At 45.4% G+C, this 15,460-nt stretch overlaps 1 protein-coding gene across 2 annotated transcripts in view; it reads left to right on the top strand.

Moving 5' to 3' along the window:
- The window catches only part of LOC139536974 (NAD(P) transhydrogenase, mitochondrial-like), a 70,175-nt gene that overhangs the window by 4,253 nt on the left and 50,462 nt on the right, over positions 1-15,460 (top strand). For both annotated transcript variants that reach the window (XM_071337748.1, XM_071337756.1), the window contains 4 exons: positions 6,756-6,985; positions 7,132-7,349; positions 7,855-8,031; positions 8,979-9,166. In XM_071337748.1, the coding sequence (XP_071193849.1) occupies positions 6,756-6,985; positions 7,132-7,349; positions 7,855-8,031; positions 8,979-9,166 (813 nt within the window). The remainder of the gene's footprint in view (positions 1-6,755; positions 6,986-7,131; positions 7,350-7,854; positions 8,032-8,978; positions 9,167-15,460) is intronic.

Genomic DNA, 15,460 nt, shown 5'->3' with positions numbered 1-15,460 from the left:
GCACGGTGGCCAAGACCATACAGCTGTTTAACTGGACAGGTTCCACTCAGAACAGGCCTCGCCATGGTCGACCAAAGAAGTTGAGTGCACGTGCTCAGCATCATATCCAGAGGTTGTCTTTGGGAAATAGACGTATGAGTGCTGCCAGCATTGCTGCAGAGGTTGAAGGGGTGGGGGGTCAGCCTGTCAGTGCTCAGACATACGCCGTACACTGCATCAAATTGGTCTGCATGGCTGTCGTCCCAGAAGGAAGCCTCTTCTAAAGATGATGCTCAAGAAAGCCCGCAAACAGTTTGCTGAAGACAAGCAGACTAAGGACATGGATTACTGGAACCATGTCCTGTGGTCTGATGAGACCAAGATAAACTTATTTGGTTCAGATGGTGTCAAGCGTGTGTGGCGGCAACCAGGTGAGGAGTACAAAGACAAGTGTGTCTTGTCTACAGTCAAGCATGGTGGTGGGAGTGTCATGGTCTGGGGCTGCATGAGTGCTGCCGGCACTGGGGAGCTACAGTTCATTGAGGGAACCATGAATGCCAACATGTACTGTGACATACTGAAGCAGAGCATGATCCCCTCCCTTCAGGGACTGGGCCGCAGGGCAGTATTCCAACATGATAAAGACCCCAAACACACCTCCAAGACGACCACTGCCTTGCTAAAGAAGCTGAGGGTAAAGGTGATGGACTGGCCAAGCATGCCTCCAGACCTAAACCCTATTGAGCATCCGTGGGGCATCCTCAAACGGAAGGTGAAGTGCAAGGTCTCTAACATCCACCAGCTCCGTGATGTCGTCATGGAGGAGTGGAAGAGGACTCCAGTGGCAACCTGTGAAGCTCTGGTGAACTCCATGCCCAAGAGGGTTAAGCCAGTGCTGGAAAATGATGGTGGCCACACAAAATATTGACACTTTGGGCCCAATTTGGACATTTTCACTTAGGGGTGTACTCACTTTTGTTGCCAGCGGTTTAGACATTAATGGCTCTGTGTTGAGTTATTTTGAGGGGACAGCAAATGTACACTGTTATACAAGCTGTACACTCACTACTTTACATTGTAGTAAAGTGTCATTTCTTCAGTGTTGTCACATGAAAAGATATACTCAAATATTTTTTTTTAAATGTGAGGGGTGTACTCACTTTTGTGATATACTGTATATATGCTATTTGGCTGTGTTTTATGTTTTTGAATAATAAAAGTAATGCGTGACCCTACAGTGGCAAAACATACAGTTGATGTCGGAAGTTTACATACACTTAGGTTGGAGTCATTAAAACTTGTTTTTCAACCACTCCACACATTTCTTGTTAACAAACTATATTTTGGCAAGTTGGTTAGGACATCTATTTCGTGCATGACACAAGTAACTTTTCCAACAATTGTTTGCAGACATATTATTTCACTTATAATTCACTGTATCACAATTCCAGTGGGTCAGAAGTTTCCATACACTAAGTTGACTGTGCCTTTAAACAGCTAGGAAAATTCCAGAAAATGATGTCATGGCTTTAGAAGCTTCTGATAGGCTAATTGACATAATTTGAGTCAATTGGAGGTGTACCTGTGGATGTATTGCAAGGCCTACCTTCAAACTCAGTGCCTCTTTGCTTGACATCATGTGAAAATCAAAAGAAATCAGCCAGACCTCAGAAAAACAATTGTAGACCTCCACAAGTCTGGTTCATCCTTGGGAGCAATTTCCAAACGCCTGAAGGTACCACGTTCATCTGTACAAACAATAGTACGCAAGTATATACACCATGGGACCATGCAGCCGTCATACCTCTCAGGAAGGAGACGCGGTCTGTCTCCTAGAGATGAACGTACATTGGTGCGAAAAGTGCAAATCAATCCCAGAACAACAGCAAAGGACCTTGTGAAGATGCTGGTGGAAACGGGTACAAAAGTATCTATATCCACAGTAAAACGAGTCCTATATTGATATAACCTGAAAGGCCGCTCAGCAAGGAAGAAGCCACTGCTCCAAAACTGCCATAAAAAAGCCAGACTGCACATGGAGACAAAGATCATACTTTTTGGAGAAATGTCCTCTGGTCTGATGAAACAAAAATAAAACAGTTTGGCCATAATGACCATTGTTATGTTTGGAGGAAAAAGGGGGAGGCTTGCAAGCTGAAGAACACCATCCCAACCATGAAGCATGGGGGTGGCAGCATCATGTTGTGGGGGTGCTTTGCTGCAGGAGGGACTGGTGCACTTCACAAAATAGATGGCATCATGAGAAAAATTATGTGGATATATTGAAGCAACATCTCAAGACATCAGTCAGGAAATTAAAGCTTGGTCGCAAATGGGCTTCCAAATGGACAATGACCCCAAGCATACTTCCAAAGTTGTGGGAAAATGGCTTAAGGAAAACAAAGTCAAGGTATTGGAGGGCCATCACAAAGCCGTGACGTCAATCCTATAGAAAATTTGTGGGCAGAACTGAAAAAGCGAGTGCGAGCAAGGAGGCCTTACTAACCTGACTCAGTTACACCTGCTCTGTCAGGAGGAATGGGCCAAAATTCACCCAACTTATTGTTGGAAGCTTGTGGAAGGCTACCCAAAACGTTTGACCCAAGTTAAACAATTTAAAGGCAATGCTACCAAATACTAATTGAGCGTATGTAAACTTCTGACCAACTGGGAATGTGATGAAAGAAATAAAAGCTGAAATAAATCATTCTCTCTACTATTATTCTGACATTTCACATTCTTAAAATAAAGTGGTGATCTTAACTGACCTAAGATGGGGGATTTTTACTAGGATTAAATGTCAGGAATTGTGAAACAGAGTTTAAATCTATTTGTCTAAGGTGTATGTAAACTTCCGACTTCAACTGTTCAAAGGGTCTTTCTCCATTCTGATTGTTTTATACTGTTCAATTCAACTTCAGCCTAAAATAATTTCCTGCATTTCATAAATTTCTGCATTTCCTGCACTCATTTGAGATAATTCCGAAACTGTCATGTAGGGCTGCGCTATATGGGCAAAAACTCTAGTCCTTATTTTTAACCAAATATTGCAATTGCGATTTGACTTGCTATTTAGATCAAAATACTTGGGTGAACTGTCTGAATCATGGAAATATGTTTATTTTAATTATATTGTTAGACTATAAATAATAGTGGGCACTTTGAATACAGTGTTATTTGACATGACAACTAGTGAAAATGCTAGGGTGGGGTTATTGTGACAGGGTAGGAACCAAAGTGATGGTCAGTGTTTCCTAGAGGACCATATAATCTTTGGCTACATTTAAATGTTTCTTCAAGTAGCCAACATATATTAATGCTTAGCCTATTCCTCTTTGATTTAGAAGATACTGTTGCACAAACATGCTGATTTAGGCCTACACCAACACTGGTATTAGCTAGCTACATTTGGCCTGACTCATTTATTAGCTCGCTAGCTAACTAGCAATTCGCCTTAGCTAATCTACCTTATTTACTTAAGTATTCAGACCCTTCGCTATGATATTTGAAATTGAGTTAAGGTGCATCCTGTTAACATTGAAATTATTTGGAAGGGCAAACACCTGTCGATATAAGGTCCCACAGTTGACGGTGCATGTCAGAGCAATAAACAAGCCATGAGGTTGAAGGAATCGTCCGTAGAGCTATGAGACAGGATTGTGTCGAGGCACAGATCTGGGGAAGGGTACCAACAAATGTCTGCAGCATTGACGGTCCCAAAGAACACAGTGGCCTCCATTCTTAAACGGAAGAACCACCAATACTCTTCCTAGAGCGGGCTGCTCTGCCAAACTGAGCAATCGGGGGAGACGGGCCTCACTCTGACAGAGCTCCATAGTTACTTTGTTGAAATGGGTGAACCTTCCAGAAGGACAACCATCTCTGCAGCACCCCACCAATCAGGCCTTTATGGTAGAGTGGCCAGATGGAAGCCACTCCTCAGTAAAAGGCACATGACAGCCCACTTGGAGTTTGCATAAAGGCACCCAAAGGACTCAGACCATGAGAAACAAGATTCTCTGGTCTGATGATATCAAAATTCAACTCTTTGGCCTGAATGCCAAGCGTCATGTCTGGAGGAAACCTGGCACCATCCCTACGGTGAAGCGTGGTGGCAGCATCATGCTGTGGGGATGTTTTTCAGCGGCAGGGACTGGGAGGCTAGTCTGGATAGATGTGTGGAGAGGTCCTTGAAGAAAACCTGCTTCGGAGCACTCAGGACGTCAGACTGGGGCAAAGGTTCACCTCCCAACAGTACAACGACCCTAAGCACACAGCCAAGACAATGTAGGAGTGGCTTCGGGAAAAGTCTCAATGTTCTTGAGTGGCCCAGCCAGAGCCCGGACTTGAACCCAATCGAACATCTCTGGAGAGACCTGAAAATAGCTGCGCAGCGACGCTCCCCATACAACCTGACAGAGCTTGAGAGGATCTGCAGAGAAGAATGGGAGAAACTCCACAAATACAGGTGTGCCAAGCTTGTAGCATCATACCCAAGAAGACTTGAGGCTGTAATCACTGCCAAAGGTGCTTCAACAAAGTACTAAGTAAAGGGCCTGAATACTTATGTAAATGTGAAATTTCAGTTTGGATTTTTTAATAAATTTGCTAACATTTCTAAAATCCTGTTTTTGCTTTGTCATTATGGGGTATTGATGAGGGGGGGGGAAACGATTTAATACATTTTTAGAATAAGGTTGTAACAAAATGTGGAAAAAGTAAAGGGGTCTGAATACTTTCCGAAAGCACTGTAGCTACTAGAACTAACGTGTTAGTAAATTGCTACAACCACATGGTACAGTGTAGTCAGAAAGCAGTTTAGCAGTTATACCGGCAGGCCCCGGTGGCAATAAATTAATAAAACCAAAAGCTTACCTTGCCTTGAAATAGTTCCAGTGTTGGACAGCCATAGCCACCTAGCTAACATAGCATCCCTCTTTGTTTGAGTAGGCTAAACTAGCTAGTTGCATTCAGATACCCTACAGAGTGCCGTTGAGGCTACTGTAGACCTTTATTGCAAAACGGTGTGTTTTAATCAATTATTTGGTGACGTGAATGTATTTAGTATAGTTTTATCTAAAAATGAGAACTAAAATGTTTCAATTTTTATCAAATTCACCTAGGATGGTCCTCCCCTTCCTCTTTGGAGGAGCCTCCTTTGCATGCCTTAGTGATCCTGTATGTGTAATTATGCGCTGATGTGTTCGTTTGGTGGTGTGGTTGTAGCTGGACTCTGCACGTCTTTTTGAGACAGGCCTGTCATGGTTGACGTTCTTGGCACTTTGACAGCTGGCAGATGCTTTTCCTGGCAGAGTATCAACTGAAGGGGCCAGGCTGTAGCAGCTATCTGAGAAGACACGTCTGCTAAACACATCTTTACATCGTTGTCTCCATAACTGTCGCTTTCACCTATTGGTGAACCACATCAGCCTTATATCTCTGCCTCATTAACCAGTAGCAGCACTGCTTATATTTGATACTTCAATGCCTGATTGAGCTCCAAGTCAAGGTATGAATATGTATACATTATCTATACTGGAATGCACATTACTGCCAGCAAATCGTCATATGCTTTCAGAAGAACAATTACAGCTAAAACTGCTGTTCTTGGGGTCAGTCTTGTGGTTCACTCTGCTCTGAGTCAGTATAGGGTGGTGACAGCCAGACATTCCAATGCTGTTTATCTATAGACCAAGAGTGGAAATTTCCGAAGGGGGCATGTGATCTTTCTTACAATGAAGGCAGTAGACACCGTCACAGTAAACTCACTCTTGGTAGAATTGACAAATTGTAGCCTATAAAAAGGTGAAAGTGTTTTTGACTAGTGCCCTATTATGTATTATATACATTTTTTTTCCGTAAGCAATGGGTCTTTCTCCTTGAGTCATCCTTTTATGTTTTGCACTGATAGCAGAATGCATTTACCAGTATCCAAACATGGCCACACAGTTCAGATGGTAGAGGAGGAAGCTTATGTCTTATAAGGAGGATTTATCACAGACAGTTGAGTGGTTTATTGTACACAAGTCTCAAAGGTCTCCAAAGTAGTGTAAAATGTCCCTCTGATTCGCAGTGATTGTTGTTAACTACTGTTTATCATATATCCTACCCTCCCAATTCCACCTCATTCATGAGTGCAGAGTAACTGATAGGGCTGGGAATTGCCAGGGACCTCACTATACAATATTATCGCAATACTTAGGTGCCGATACGATATGTATTACGATTCTCACGATTCTATATGTATTGCAATTCGATATACCAAACATTTCTCACCATATGTCTGCTGCAAAGGGACAAGATGGAGCCATGAGAACGAGTTTTTGATCAATCGTGGAAATAAAAGTGCTCAAAACAAATTGGCTCCCTAATTAAAAATGGACAACAAGCTGAGTTTTGGTGCGACGTTGTGTAAACTATACGATACGATATATCATCAAATAATATCCCAATATGTAACTATGTATTCCCCCCCCATCACTAGTAGTAGATATTTAGTTTTAAATGGGTCAACTGTTTTATGAATGTTGAATGCTGTACATAATACGTTTTGAAACGCAATGATCCAACTTGATATCATCTTCAGCAAATCGGTACATTTATTACAATACATGTCAACATATCAAAATGGCAACACAGCTTCTTAATATGGTACTTCTAGTTTTCCGAATGCGGATGTGTTAAAGATTTACCTAGTTTTCTTCAACATATCTTTGCAGATTACTCTTTGCTGAATGAATAAAACTTACCTTAGAATTGTGTTACTGTTCTTCCAGGTATTCCCTATAAGCAGCTGACGGTGGGTGTACCGAAGGAGATCTTCCAGAATGAGCGTCGTGTGGCTCTGTCCCCGGCCGGAGTGCAGGCCCTTATCAAACAGGGCTTCAACGTGGTGGTGGAGTCTGGGGCAGGAGAGCCCTCCAAGTTCCCCGATCAACACTACATCCAGGCTGGAGCCACCATCAAAGACGTCAAAGATGTCCTGGCCTCTGATGTGCTGGTCAAGGTAAGGGAAGAGGCTGTGGAAGTGATGAAAATAGGGTGGATAGTCATTCAACCCTCATTTGCTGCCATGGTAACTATTGTATCGCGCAAGGGATTTTACATCAAACGTCTCTATTGCTTGTCTCTGTGTTTGTCTGTCTCTCTCAGGTGCGTGCTCCCGTCTTCAACCCTGAGCTAGGAGCCCATGAGGTGGAGCTGATGAAGGAGGCAGCCACTCTGTTCAGCTTCATCTACCCGGCCCAGAACCCTGAGCTGATGGACATGCTGTCCCAGAGGAAGGCCACTGTGCTGGCCATGGACCAGGTGCCCCGCGTCACCATCGCACAGGGCTACGACGCTCTCAGCTCCATGGCTAACATTGCAGGGTGAGGACGGGACGAGTGATGTGAGGGAGGGGAGGGTGCACTCCCAGAGCTGTGTCACTGGCCTTTTTCTTGCTAATGTGCTTTATTTGTGTAGCTTACAATTACAAATGGCTAAATGGTGAGACAATGCTGGAAGACTAGAGAGACAAGTAAAAGCTGAATCTTCAAAGGTACAAGTTTATGTCCAAGACAAGTATTTTGAAATGCAACTAGAATGAACGAGCCTGTGTCTGAGGCAGTTTGTTTTAATGAGGGAGGTTGTCGTGTCAGTAAATGGAAAACATTTGCTTGTTGAATGCACTTCTCTTGGTCAGCTCACTACTGTGTGTCCAGCTGCATCATCTTGGCTCTGCTGTGTGTGTGTGTGTGTGTGCGTGTGTGTGTGTGTGTCTCTCGGTGTGTGGTCCACTTGGCAGAGTAAATTGCTTGTGATGTATTTTGAGGCTGGGTAGACGTGCTCTGACAGTATTTGTAATTGGCCATTTTTCTGTTCCTGTGTTTCCAGATACAAAGCTGTGGTGCTGGCAGCCAACAGCTTCGGGCGCTTCTTCACTGGACAGATCACTGCTGCTGGGAAGGTCCCACCTGCTAAGGTGCTGATCATTGGAGGAGGAGTAGCAGGTCTGGCTGCTGCTGGTACTGCCAGAGCCATGGGTGCTATCGTCAGGGGCTTTGACACTCGGTGAGTGGGACCACCCAACCCTGGATATTCAGTTATTACTTTACCAATGAAATCACTGGGACTCATTGGTTGGTTCATTATCACATTATAGAGCTGCCCCCATATTTGTTTTGAGATAAATAAAAAAAAAATCTAATCAAATTTGATTTGTTATTACATGCTTCGTAAACAACAGGTGTGGACTAACAGTGAAATGCTTACTTATGGGTCCATCCCAACAAAGCAGAGATAAAAATAAAGAAATAATAGGAAAATAATAACACGAAGAATAAATACACAATGAGTAACGATAACTTGGTTATATACACGTGGTACCAGGACCGAGTGCAGGGGTACATGTAGGGATAAAGTGACTAGGCAACAGGATAGATGATAAACAGTAACAGCAGAGTCAAAAGAGTTGGTATTTGAAGGGTAAGTGCAGATAGTCCGGGTAGCTATTTGGTTAACTATTTATGGCTTGTGGGTACAAGCTGTTTTTTTAAAACCCTGATAAAATGTTACAAATGATTTCTGACCACAGATGCCTTCACCTTTGCTTTTTTTTTCAACTAACTCACCCCAGATTGGCTGCTGTCTAAGTCTCTTTAGTGGATTTGAAAGTGTGATGTTGCTAATTCTCCAGTTGGTGGTAGTAGCTGCATTACATATGACAATTTGCAGCTCATTGTCTTTAGAAAACTGCAGATTGCTTCCACTTACTTTAAAGGGTGGAATAATGGGATAAAATGCTGTTTCTTTACTGTTTTTACTCTCCAGATTAAAAGATTTGAATCTCACCACCCCGACCATTGTGTAACATTGTTTACTACTTGGAGATTTTACAACAATCATAGACATAGCCTAAGCTCTTGCAGTGATGCTGTTGAATGTATCAGGGGCTTTCATTAAGCGCCCCGTCCCTCTTGCCAGTGCCTTCCATGACATTCCCTGTGTTCCCTCCCCAGAGCGGCAGCCTTAGAGCAGTTCAAGTCTCTGGGAGCTGAGACTCTGGAGGTGGACATTAAGGAGGCCGGCGACGGCCAGGGCGGCTACGCCAAGGAGATGTCCAAGGAGTTCATCGAGGCTGAGATGAAGCTGTTTGCTAAGCAGTGTCTGGAAGTAGACATCCTCATCAGCACGGCACTCATCCCCGGTTTGTACAGTGATCTAAGCAACCACACCTCACTACCCCTATCTATCCCCTCCCGCAGGGAGGTAGGCTAGTTGAGAACAAGTTCTCATTTACAACTGCGACCTGGCCAAGATAAAGCAAAGCAGTGCGACACAAACACAGAGTTACACATGGAATAAACAAGCTTACAGTCAATAACACAATAGAAAAAGGAAAGTATATATACAGTGTGTGCAAATGGTGTGAGGAGGTAAGGCAATAAATAGGCCATAGTAGCAAGTAATTACAATTTAGCAAATTAACACTGGAGTGATAGATGTGCAGATGATGTGCAAGTAGAAATACTGGTGTGCAAAAGAGCAGAAAAGTAAATAAAAACAATATGGGGATGAGGTAGGTAGATTGGATGGGCTATTTACAGATTGGCTATGTACAGCTGCAGCGATCTGTTAGCTGCTCAGATAGCTGATGTTTAAAGTTAGTGAGGGAAATATAAGTCTCCAGCTTCAGCGATTTTTGCAATTTGTTCCAGTCACTGGGAGCAGAGATCTGGAAGGAAAGGCGGCCAAAGGAAGTGTTGGCTTTGGGGATGACCAGTGAGATATACCTGCTGGAACGCGTGCTACGGGTGGGTGTTGTTATCGTGACCAGTGAGCTGAGATAGTGAGCTTTACCTAGCAAAGACTTATAGATGACCTGGAGCCAGTGGGTCTGGCGACGAATATGTAGCGAGGGCCAGCCGACTAGAGCATACAGGTCGCAGTGGTGGGTGGTATATGGGGCTTTGGTGACAAAACGGATGGCACTGTGATAGACTGCATTCAATTTGCTGAGTATTGTGTTGGAGGCTATTTTGTAAATGATATCGCCGAAGTCGAGGATCTGTAGGATAGTCAGTTTTACGAGGGTATGTTTGGCGGCCTGAGTGAAGGAGGCTTTGTTGCGAAATAGGAAGCCAACTCTAGATTTAATTTTGGATTGGAGATGCTTAATGTGAGCCTGGAAGGAGAGTTTACAGTCTAGCCAGACACCTAGGTGTTTGTAGTTGTCCACATTCTAAGTCAGAACCGTCCAGAGTAGTGATGCGGGAGGGTGCGGGCAGCGAACGGTTGAAAAGCATGCATTTAGTTTTACTAGCGTTTAAGAGCAGTTGAAGGCCATGGAAGGAGTGTTGTATGGCATTGAAGCTCGTCTGGAGGTTTGTTAACACAGTGTCCAAAGAAGGGCCAGATGTATACAGAATGGTGTCATCTGTGTAGAGGTGGATCAGGGAATCACAAGCAGCAAGAGCGACATCGTTGGTATATACAGAGAAAAGAGTCGGCCCGAGAATTGAACCCTGTGATACCCCCATAGAGACTGCCAGAGGTCCGGACAACAGGCCCTCCGATTTGACACACTGAACTCATTTACATTACATTTTACATTTAAGTCATTTAGCAGACGCTCTTATCCAGAGCGACTTACAAATTGGAAAGTTCATACATATTCATCCTGGTCCCCCCGTGGGGAATGAACCCACAACCCTGGCGTTGCAAGCGCCATGCTCTACCAACTGAGCCACACGGGACCAACTCTGTCTGAGAAGTAGTTGGTGAACCAGGCGAGGCAGTCATTTGAGAAACCAAGGCTGTTGAGTCTGCCGATAAGAATGCAGTGATTGACAGAGTCGAAAGCCTTGGCCAGGTCGATGGAGACGGCTGCACAGTACAATCTTTTATCGATGGCGGTTATGATATCGTTTAGTACCTTGAGCGTGGCTGAGGTGCACCCATGACCAGATCGGAAACCAGATTGCACAGCGGAGAAGGTACGGTGGGATTCGAAATGGTCGGTGATCTGTTTATTAACTTGGCTTTCGAAGACTTTAGAAAGGCAGGGCAGGATAGATATAGGTCTATAACAGTTTGGGTCTAGAGTGTCTCCCCCTTTGAAGAGGGGGATGACCGCGGCAGCTTTCCAATCTTTAGGGATCTCGGACGATACGAAAGAGAGGTTGAACAGACTGGTAATAGGGGCTGCAACAATAGTGGCGGATCATTTTAGAAAGCAAGGGTACAGGTTGTCTAGCGCAGCTGATTTTTACGGGTCCAGATTTTGCAGCTCTTTCAGAACATCTGCTATCTGGATTTGGGTGAAGGAGAAGCTGGGGAGGCTTGGGCAAGTAGCTGTGGGGGGTGCGGTGCTGTTGGGGTAGCCAGGAGGAAAGCATGGCCAGCCATAGAGAAATGCTTATTGTGGATTTATCGGTGGTGACAGTGTTACCTAGCCTCAGTGCAGTGAGAAGCTGTTAGGAGGTGCTCTTGTTCTCCATGGACTTTACAGTGTCCCAAAACTCTGGAGTTTGAGCTACAGGATGCAAATTTCTGTTAGGAAAGCAAAAGCTAGCTTTTTCAAACTGACTGCGTGTATTGGTTCCTGACTTCCCTGAACAGTTGCATATCGCGGGGACTATTCGATGCTATTGCAGTCCGCCACAGGATGTTTTTGTGCTGGTCGAGGGCAGTCAGGTCTGGAGTGAACCAAGGGCTACATCTGTTCTCCCGCAGGGAGACGCCCCTCACTACCCCTATCTATCCCCTCCCTCAGGGTGACGTCCCTCACTACCCTTATCTATCCCCTCCCTCAGGGAAATGTCCCTCACTACGCCGATCTATCCCCTCCCTCAGGGTGACGTCCCTCACTACCCCTATCTATCCCCTCCCTCAGGGTGACGTCCCTCACTACCCCTATCTATCCCCTCCCTCAGGGAAACGTCCCTCACTACGCCGATCTATCCCCTCCCTCAGGCTGACGTCCCTCACTACCCCTATCTATCCCCTCCCGCAGGGTGACGCCCCTCACTACCCCTATCTATCCTCTCCCTCAGGGAAACGTCCCTCACTACCCCTATCTATCCCCTCCCTCAGGGAGACGTCCCTCACTACCCCTATCTATCCCCTCCCTCAGGGTGACGTCCCTCACTACCCCTATCTATCCCCTCCCTCAGGGTGACGTCCCTCACTACCCCTATCTATCCCCTCCCTCAGGGGTAGTGAGGCGACGTTTCCCTGAGGGAGGGGATAGATAGGGGTAGTGAGGGACGTTTCCCTATCTATCCCCTCCCTCAGGGAAACGTCCCTCACTACCCCTATCTATCCCCTCCCTCAGGGAAACGTCCCTCACTACCCCTATCTATCCCCTCCCTCAGGGAAACGTCCCTCACTACCCCTATCTATCCCCTCCCTCAGGGTGACGTCCCTCACTACCCCTATCTATCCCCTCCCTCAGGGAGACGTCCCTCACTACCCCTATCTATCCCCTCCCTCAGGGTGACGTCCCTCACTACCCCTATCTATCCCCTCCCTCAGGGTGACGTCCCTCACTACCCCTATCTATCCCCTCCCTCAGGGTGACGTCCCTCACTACCCCTATCTATCCCCTCCCTCAGGGTGACGTCCCTCACTACCCCTATCTATCCCCTCCCTCAGGGTGACGTCCCTCACTACCCCTATCTATCCCCTCCCTCAGGGTGACGTCCCTCACTACCCCTATCTATCCCCTCCCTCAGGGAGACGTCCCTCACTACCCCTATCTATCCCCTCCCTCAGGTGACGTCCCTCACTACCCCTATCTATCCCCCCCCGCAGGGTGACGTCCCTCACTACCCCTATCTATCCCCTCCCTCAGGGTGACGTCCCTCACTACCCCTATCTACCCCCTCCCTCAGGGTGACGTCCCTCACTACCCCTATCTATCCCCTCCCTCAGGGTGACGTCCCTCACTCCCCTATCTATCCCCTCCCTCAGGGTGACGTCCCTCACTACCCCTATCTATCCCCTCCCTCAGGGTGACGTCCCTCACTACCCCTATCTATCCCCTCCCTCAGGGTGACGTCCCTCACTACCCCGATCTATCCTCTCCCTCAGGGTGACGTCCCTCACTACCCCGATCTATCCTCTCCCTCAGGGTGACGTCCCTCACTACCCCTATCTATCCCCTCCCTCAGGGAGATGCCCCTCACTACCCCTATCTCTTTGTCCTCTTAATCTACTGGCTTTACTTTCCCTTTACATTTTAAGCTGCATTGCAGTCCTCCTAGTCTGATCTGTTTGTGTTCTGGCCTACTCACACCATTGTCATCAAACAGTTTGGCTTCAGAGCAGGAGATCTGGCAACCAGGCTATTGTCACCCCTGATTTCACCCATTTGTTTTGTTCTACCTCAATCATGTATGAAATGCATGTATTGCTATGGTCAGCTCTCATCTGTCCAATCCTCTCAGGCACTAAGCTGCTTTAAGGCTCCATCAGCTCAGTTACCTAGTGTAGTTAAGGTAGTGTTTAGGTCCTATCCATCTGGTTAACTCTGCCCCTCAAGGCTGAGTTGATATTATTCCGTTCCTGTAGCAGCCTATAACAGACCACAGAGACACCATAGAGATATTGCTATGCTCAAATCAAGCTTTGTATACAGCACATTTCAGACATGGAATGCATCTCAATGTGCTTTAAAAAAACATGATATAAAAACAAAAGAATAGCAGTAAAAACTCAACGACTAAAAAGCACACAAGGAAAAGCAAAACTCTACATTCTCATCCCTTGTTTACATTGGTTGACGGCTGTGATAAGATATGCAGCCTTACAGTGCATTGCAAAAGTATTCATCCCCCTTGGTGTTTTTTCCTTTTTTTGTTGCATTACAACCTGTAATTTAAATGGATTATTATTTGGATTTCATGTGATGGACATACACAAAATAGTCCTAATTGTTGAAGTGAAACAAAAAAAAATACTTACATTTTTTTGTTGAAAATTGGTGTGTGCATATGTATTCACCCCCTTTGCTATGAAGCTCCTAAATAAGATCTGGTGCAACCAATTACCTTAAGAAGTCACATAATTAGTTAGATTGCTCACAGGTGGACTATTTGTCACATGATCTCAGTATATATACACCTGTTCCAAAAGGCCCCAGAGTCTGCAACACCACTAAGCAAGGGGCACCACCTAGCAAGTGGCACCATGAAGACCAAGGAGCTCTCCAAACAGGTCATAGACAAAGTTGTGAAGTACAGATCAGGGTTGGGTTATAAAAACATATCCGAAACTTTGAACATCCCACTGAGCACCACTTAAATCCATTACTAAAAAATAGAAAGAATATGGCATCACAACAAACCTGCCAAAAGATGGCCGCCCACTAAAACTCACAGACCAGGCAAGGAGGGCATTAATCAGAGGCAACAAAGAGACCAACGATAACCCTGAAGGAGCTGCAAAGCTCCACAGCGGAGATTGGCGTATCTGTCCATAGGACCACTTTAAGCTGTACACTCCACAGAGCTGGGCTTTACGGAAGAGTGGCCAGAAAAAAAGCCATTGCTTAAAGAAAAAAATAAGCAAACATGTTTGGTGTTTGCCAAAAGACATGTGGGAGACTCCCCAAACATATGGAAGAAGGTACTCTGGTCAGACGAGCTTTTGTGCCATCAAGGAAAATGCTGTGTCTGGCACAATCCCAACACCTCTCACCACCCAGAGAACACCATACCCACAGTGAAGCATGGTGGTGGCAGCATCATGCCGTGGGGATGTTTTTCCATCGGCAGGGACTGGGAAACTGGTCAGAATTGAAGAAATGATGGATGGTGCTAAATACAGGGAAATTCTTGAGGGAAACCCGTTTCAGTCTTCCAGAGATTTGAGACTGGGACGGAGGTTCACCTTCCAGCAGGACAATGACCCTAAGCATACTGCTAAATCAACACTCGAGTGGTTTAAGGGGAAACATTTAAATTGCTTGGAATGACCTAGTCAGAGCCCAGACCTCAATCCAATTGAGAATCTGTGGTATGACTTAAAGATTGCTGTACATCAGCGGAAGCCATCCAACTTGAAGGAGCAGTTTTGTCTTGAAGAATGGGCAAAAATCCCAGTAGCTAGATGTGCCAAGCTTATAGAGACATACCCCAAAAGACTTGCAGCTGCAATTGCAAAAGGTGGCTCTACAAAGTATTGACTTTGGTGGGGGTGAATAGTTATGCATGCTCAAGTTCAGTTTTTTTTTTCTTTGTTTCACAAGAAAAAATATTTTTGCATCTTCAAAGTGGTCGGCATATTGTGTAAATCAAATGATACAACCCTCCCCCAAAAAATCCATTTTAATTCCAGGTTGTAAGGCAACAAAATAGGAAAAATGCAGAGGGGGGTGAATACTTTCGCAAGCCACTGTAGTTATGAATGACATTCTCCTCTCCACTGACTTCATGTGGTTGAACTGGTACCAAAGTCATTGATGTTGTGTAATGGTTCCAGCCCTAGGGCATGTTGT

Source organism: Salvelinus alpinus, chromosome 1 (assembly GCF_045679555.1).
Source record: "Salvelinus alpinus chromosome 1, SLU_Salpinus.1, whole genome shotgun sequence".
In the NCBI taxonomy this organism is placed as follows: Eukaryota; Metazoa; Chordata; class Actinopteri; order Salmoniformes; family Salmonidae; genus Salvelinus; species Salvelinus alpinus.
The sequence above is the reverse complement of the archived record's forward strand: the minus strand, read 5'-3'. Positions and strand labels throughout refer to the sequence as shown.